We start from the raw sequence: 7,264 nt of genomic DNA, 5'->3' as shown, positions 1-7,264 counted from the left end.
CAGCAGGAAGGAGCCTTCGCTGCATCTGTCCAGAGCTTTCCGAGCAGCTGGCTTGCCTGAGAACTCCACGATGCCTTTGCCTGAGGGCCTTCCTCGATCATCCACGATGACCACAGCCCTCTCCACCTGGCCGAATACAGAAAAGGCTTCCTCCAACAGTTCGTTGGACACATACTGAGGGAGGTTCCGGACCGTAAGGGACGCACTGTGGCAGGCGAAGCGCACGCGCAGCTGCTTCCCACGGAGGGGCATGTTGTCCAGCTCCACTTTGGCAATCTCCGCTAGGGTCCGCGTTTCCTGGGAAGTGGGGGGAAGTTAGAATTCTCTCGCTTTGGCACAGTGACTGCACCGCCATCGAGAGTCCAAGACAGCACAGCTCAACACAAAACGTCTCCAGGAAAAGAACCTGGGCAACAAGCACATGAAGAAACACGGACAGAACTGGAAGAGTGGACTCGTGTTCAGGTAACTCTTGGGTTAGCCTCACTGCTCTGACGGCCTTGCAATAAGCCGACTGGGAATCCTAGAAGTCTGTAACACTTACGCGGTCACCGGGACTCTGCTGGCTATTCTCCCAAGTGGCAGCAGATCATCTGGACAACGACAACCAGCCTAAAACCTACCCCTACGATACAGTAGGCAGAATATTTTCATTTCAGCTAGTTATCTAGAAGTTTAGCCAGAATCACTTACACCCTCCACCCCGGAGGTCCCCCAGAGAAAACGACTCGCCTGTATAGTCCTGAGTGAGTGCTAGATCTGGAAAGAAAACTAGTTCTGACCACATCACATTCCTCCTTTATGTAAACAGGTAATGCCTAGAATGGCCTCCCCACCACGTTTCCTAAATCGAATCAGGTTTTTACAAAACGTGCACTTAAAAACGGTTACATGATAAATGTTACGTCACGTGCATTTGAGCACAATTAAAAAGAAAAAAGACAGAAATAAAACTGTGCCGTCATGGCTTTAAACAGTCTGAAGTCAGACAGTACATAAGGCTCTGCAATGACATACGCCTTGACCACTACTAAAATAAAAACGTGTTTTCGTTCTCTTCTGGAAAAAAAAATCCAACATACTAAAATGTTTATGAAGTGACAATAGGGGAAGAGTACAGATAAAACAAGTCAACTATGAGCTGATAATCGCTGAAGCTGGGCAGCACATGCAGGTTCGTTGTATTATTCTGTCTACTTCTGTAGGTTTAAAATTTCCTAATTAAAGCAAAATTAAGTCCCAAAGGGCATACTTTGGCCTGAGTATCTTAGAAAAATAAATCTATAATGCCCTCGAAACAAAAACCTGGGAGGAAAGACATAATAAAGTCGGCATATTTTGTCCCGTTCCACCAACTACAAGCACAAGCTTTAAAGAAACAGACCGTCTGAGAAGTATTAGCTGCCTGATGTCCCATACCCATCGTTCCCCAGCTTCCCCGCCTTCGCTCTACGAACCTACAGTCGCTTACCAATCGGATAAAGCCAAAGCCCTTATCCTTATGAATGAAGACTTCGCCCGCCTTCCCGTATTTCTCGAATAGCTTCCGCATTTCCTCCTCAGTGATGTCAGGGGGAAGATTGCCCACAAAGAGCCGGCTACGCTGGGTGAAGGTCTTCTCTCCCGGCTTCCGAAAATTCTTCAGGTCAATAGTCAAGCCTTCATCTGAGAGAAAACACACCGTCACTCACAAGATCGGGGACAGAGATTTACGGTCATTCTCAAAGATCTACAACAGCTGCTAGATTAGGAAACTTAATTGCTGCAGAGAAGTCGAACGCCATGGCCCCCCGCACTCTATCCGCTACCCACCTATCGTCAATCTGCACCTCAGAAGGGGAAGGCAGGGCCAAGGATCTGGGGGGAGTTCTCAACAGCTCTACTGAGGGTCGGGAGCCGACCTGGACTGAGTCAGACACGGACAGACAAGACGGGAACTACTGGCCAAAGAGAAAATGAAGCAAGTCGAGGAACTCTACGTAAGGGATCCGCTTGTTATAAGACACGAGTGTGCCATTTTCCCACTCTCAAAGGCTTCCGTAAGGGAATGAAAAAAAAATGAGTTAGGAACGGGCAGTCTTTGTAGAAATCTCTGCAAATCAAGAGGGCTGAGGTGGGGGGAGGAGGAGGTAGGTTCCCGGAGGGCGCACAGAACAGGTGTTAGGTGCTCAAAGTTTACCACTTAAAAATGGGCTGGCTTAGGCCCCGGGCTAAACGCATTAACACTGGGTAGCAGACCATTTCGCCATCACAGTCTTAAAGACTCGTTCGGAATCTTCCCTAAGACCAGCCATCTGCTGACTACCTCCAAGCAACCAAGCTCTGAGGTAAAACATGCAGACGTCTGCTTAGCGGCACACTGTGCCAACACAGCCAGGCAACCTGAACGCGACGGCCGTCCCTGCCGCACACATGTCTGCTCCTTGCTTCCAGAGAATCAGCCTTTTTCTAGCCTGAGAAGTAGTAAGAGGTAAATAGGAGAAGAAGAACAGAGACCTTACTCCTTTACGCTCCCAAAAGACTCATCTAAAAACCGAGAACCCATTCCCGAGAGGGAGCCCGCGTCTACCCCATCGCCCAGCGCGCACTCACTCTGGCTGCTGGCTTGCTGCCCGTTCGCGGGTATCGGAGGCGGCGGCGGCTGCTGCTGCTGCTGCTGGTGGTGTGGCTGGTGGTGATGCTGATGATGCTTCCTGGGAGCATGGTTCTGCTTCTCCAAGTTAAAGGTCTTATTGCTCTGCATTTTTGCGCCCTGCAAAGAAAATGTGGACTGTCAAACGCGGTGCTGAGGAGGCAGTCGGCCACTTCCTGGTGACTTACATGCCGTGAATCGCCAGGCTTTGCCAGATCCGAACCACCGGGAACTTTGAACGAGTATGGCAACACGGAAAACCGAGCGGGCATTAGCGGCTGCGTCGCACAGAAACCCGACAAGTACCGGACGAGAACGGCTTGCACTAGACCGGCCCGAGCAATCTTTCAACTCGATCGTTTTATACGTTACTAGGAAACGACTCCCCCCCGCATCAATCTACCCCCTAAACGCTGGCCCTATGATGACATTAAAGTACATTTACAAAGCACGATTATTGAGACAGGTTCTAGTTAGCCCAAGGACGAGATCGCAATAGTCTTGCTCTTGCCTGGCACCTGCGCAGTCCTAGCCCCTGCGGGTTGGACGGCGGGCAAGTCCTAGTCCGCCGCGGCCTTGATCCTGCGTAGGTTTGACACACGGTCCTGCACTACTTAGTAAGCTACTTCTGCGCGGTTCCTTAGGCTGTTATAAGAGGGATAATAATAAGGTGGCTATGAGGATTAATTAATATGTGAAAACACCAGTTTGGTGCAGTAAACACCGTTATTAATCACAATGGACCGATAAATAGCTACCCAATACAAAACGATGACTATACGGCAGTTTTAAAATGCAAACTTTCTAACTGATCAGATTAAGTTAGGACAATCTTCCTCATCCATGGACATTCTTCAGTAAAGGAAATAAAAGGGCAAAAGTCGATTCTAAGCCCATTCCCCTAAACACAAGACTCTCTGGTCAGAATTTAGCTGAAGATGCAGAAAAGGACCTTTCCGCGAACAGAGGAAGTTACATGCCTTAGATGAAACAATTTGACGAAGGCTTGGTAAGTCGGATGATTGATATCATGAGAATACTTTGATAGGTATAGAAACTTTCCTAATATGTTTTGTATCACATCCCACCCAAACTGGAAATATCAATGCAATTATGAAACACGGTACCCGAAAGTTGTGTCCTGAGACAACAGGTAACAACAGCTATGGAGATGTTCCTATTCCTTAACTCGGGAATCCCAGTCCTAGAAATTGATCCTAAAGATATGACTTTAAAAATTAAAAATCACATCCATGACGTAGTCACTCCGATGGTCTTTATGTTAATAAAAATGTCTTCCATGCCCAAATTTAGGGGCGTGGTTTCTAAATTATGGCCCACCTATACTGATGGAAAGTTCTACAGTATTAAAATGTACGAAGACTATGTAAACATGAAAAATCACGCTTTAAGAAGGCAGGGATTTTTAATGCACGAACGTAGAAAAGAAACAGAAGGCAGACAAAAATGAAAACTGTCCACCTCGAAGGTTATTGATATTTTTGACCCTTCGTTTTTTCACTAATTCACTCAGCAGATAAATCTCACTGCTTGCTATTTGCCAGGCACTATTCTAGGAGCTGCGGGTGCAACAATGAACCCGGCAGACTAGTGCCTCCAGGGGAGCTTACCTACTTCAAACAATATACATGATAATCGATGGTACTTAAAGGTTAAGTGTTACAGGGAAATGAAGGCAAAAGGGAGGGGCAGGGAAAGTAGATAAGGGAGTGGAAGGAGAGAAAGGCAGCAATTTGCAAAAGTTGTGAACTGAGCCTCTCTGAAAAGGGGACATTTAAGCCCGGTCTTCAGTTGTCATCGATTTTATGTTTCTCATTAACAAGGCAGCTATTACAAGATACATTTTTATTATAAAGATCTTGAATTATTTCGCAATTTGCCTCGCCTATGACACAGGACCAACACTTTTCACGTCACTAAATCTTCTACTTTAATTGTTAAAGGACGCAGCACGCAGCTGTCAACCGAGCTGCTACGTTGGACACTTGGGTTTCTAATTCTTCGCCGTTAGAAATGAGGCTCCCAGCTAAATATTGGGGCACAGCCCAGAGTAAATATTCCTCCTATATTTCCAATTTTGTTTCTTTACCTTCCCAAACATACGTTATCAGGTCAAGGGCTGCGATCACAGTGCACCACTGTATGTTCAGCTCATTATTTCTAGAGTGTCAACGTCATTATAATCTTTAACAGCTACACAGAGTCAGTGTGGATTACATTCATTTACTCAACGACTCACTACTACGAGCCGTTCAGGTTGTTTTCTGTGTTTTCCTATTACACTGTGGCAGTAAATATCTCTTTGCTTATAGCTTTCTGCTTATTTCCTTAGGATAAAAATGAAATAATTAAATCTATCTTTGTGACTTCGGCTACGTAGTGCAGCACTGCATTCTCAAAAAGTTGTAACAACTTTAAATGCCATGAATAGGTGTAGCGGTTGTCCGGGATATGGAACACCTTAAAAAGAAAGAAAAAAAAGAAATCGTAATTTTCAAGTAAGATACATAAGAGAAAACGAAAATGAGCAAAATGTAAAGTCGCCCCCGGCAACGGTGGGGGGCGGGGTAAGGCAGGCATTAGAACCAGACCTTTTCCTGTTTAAGTCCCAGGTATTCAACATCTCCCTTATCCCCACCCCCCAAAGTGGCCCAAGGCAGAAACTGGAACCATCTCCACGGCCATTTCTTCAAACTAGCTCTTTTTACTTTCTTACCTCTGGCGAGAAGCCCAGGAACCATTTTTTTTCCTGCAGCCTCCCAGGCCCCAGCCTCAATACCTCGCATCCCATTCAGGAATCTACAATTTATATTACACGTTACCATAAGTCATTAGAGAGATCCACTCAAAACTGAAATATTACAAAGCCTATATCTACATCTTAACCAAACTTCATTCCATTTCAAAAAGGCCATTTTGCAACTTTTGAGTAGAAATGACCTCCCTCCTCCAGGATAAAGTGCTAGGATGTTCTAAACCATTGAAGATTACTTTAAAGGAGGTTTTTTGGACTTAAGAAAGCGTAGCCTGAGAGATAAGGTGATAATACAAGAGCTTTATCGAACATTATGTACCAGGCACTGTGCTAACTCTGCGACCATTTAGTACTCGCAACTATTATTCTTCTGGATAAGAAAAATGATGCCCATTCAAGGTCACACAAGTGTGACGGAGCAGAGTGGAGAATCTCAGACTCATCACTATACTACCAGCTTTGTAATCAAAGTCAGCTCAATCTCAGTTTCAGAGTCCAGCCAACTTATTAGCCATGTCACCTAACTCCCGAGCCTCAGTTTCCTCACCTGTAAGATGGGGACGACGGTTTCTAACTCACAGGGTTATTTTAAGAACTAAATGAGATCATGTATATATGAGACACTTGTTCCTGCTGGCGGCCACTCCCCTTACCCCTACACAAGTTAGGCACTCCTGTTAGACAAATGTCAGTCTTCCTCCACTCCTTTCGATTCTAGCAAAAATCATCTTTTTATAACTACATCTATTTTTTAAATAAATGCGTCCGTCACGCTAATCTTCATAATCCCTCCCTCCAGGTGCTTCTTTCCCAAGCGGGCATTCAATGCTGAAGACTAAGTAGTCTTCTATAAGTCACCTAAAACAGTACTGTCGCTATCTCCTGATGATGATGACCACCCATATCATCTGGAAAAATGTGCCAAAACCTAAGTGATAAAGTCACTGCCCCCTAACCACGGGGCCTCCAAGAGAACAAAGCACAAAGAGCAGCAGCAGCAAGGATTTCTGTCCTGAAGAACAGTCTAGCTGAAGGGCTGGCTTGATAAGAAACAGGTACTGCTGGCTCACAAAGGCGGACCACCGGGCCCCAGAGTCACACAAACATTTAGGTAGGGGACCCCCGTGCTACATCACACGTATCTGCGACCTAAATAAACATCTTCTTAATTTTAGGGGCAACGATCAACTTTTTAAGGTGGAAAACTGTGGGGAAATCTGATAAAAATCTACTCAGGCCGCGGCATAGGAAGCAGCCTGAGGCTGTGGAGGGCGCGCAGCCACCCGGCCTGGTCCTTCCCTGTTTTCTAAGAGTTTCCTAGGACCTTTCATCTACCGACAAGGAAGTTGGACAAAGACAGGCTAAATCTAGGCAGATTTATCAAAGAAAAACACACGGCATAGTAAAATTTAAAATTCCCGTTTCAAAACGAACCGCTTCTTAGTATAAGTGCCATGCGACATATCTTAAAAAGAAAAAAAACAATCGCTGTCCATGTGAAATTCGGAACAGGGCGTCCGGCATTGTCTGGCTGCCCCCTCCACCTACCTCGACCTAGATGGAAGATAGCAAAGTGCCTCCCCGCCGTCTCTACCCCCGACTTCTCCGTTAAGAACACAAAGAAAGGTGTCGCCTTACGACAATCGTTTCTGCAAAGCGGAGAATACTCGATAGGACATCCGTACAACGAAGTTTGATTTTTAAGAGTGATGCTGCGCATGGCTCGGGCAGCTAGGCGGCCGGACCGAGGACTCACGGGAACCCGACGAGGGAAGCGGCGGGGTCCCGCCGGGCAGATGAACTTCCCGGCTAAGAGTTTTGACAAAGGAACGTCGCTCGGGGGGGCCCAGCCCGCA

General features: G+C 46.2%; 1 protein-coding gene across 3 annotated transcripts in view; it reads right to left on the bottom strand.

Annotated features, from left to right (window-relative positions):
• The window catches only part of NONO (non-POU domain containing octamer binding), a 12,840-nt gene that overhangs the window by 4,707 nt on the left and 869 nt on the right, over positions 1-7,264 (bottom strand). For 2 of the 3 annotated variants that reach the window (XM_025044422.1, XM_025044424.1), the window contains exons 2-4: positions 2,593-2,752; positions 1,472-1,665; positions 1-297 (exon numbers count right to left, since the gene is read on the bottom strand). In XM_025044422.1, the coding sequence (XP_024900190.1) occupies positions 1-297; positions 1,472-1,665; positions 2,593-2,743 (642 nt within the window). In that variant the 5' untranslated portion in view covers positions 2,744-2,752. Of the gene's footprint in view, positions 298-1,471; positions 1,666-2,592; positions 2,753-6,956; positions 7,058-7,264 lie in introns of all 3 variants that reach the window. The other variant, XM_025044423.1, reaches the window with a different exon arrangement.

The sequence above is a fragment of the Pteropus alecto genome, unplaced genomic scaffold (assembly GCF_000325575.1).
Source record: "Pteropus alecto unplaced genomic scaffold, ASM32557v1 scaffold312, whole genome shotgun sequence".
Classification (NCBI taxonomy): Eukaryota; Metazoa; Chordata; class Mammalia; order Chiroptera; family Pteropodidae; genus Pteropus; species Pteropus alecto.
The sequence above is the reverse complement of the archived record's forward strand: the minus strand, read 5'-3'. Positions and strand labels throughout refer to the sequence as shown.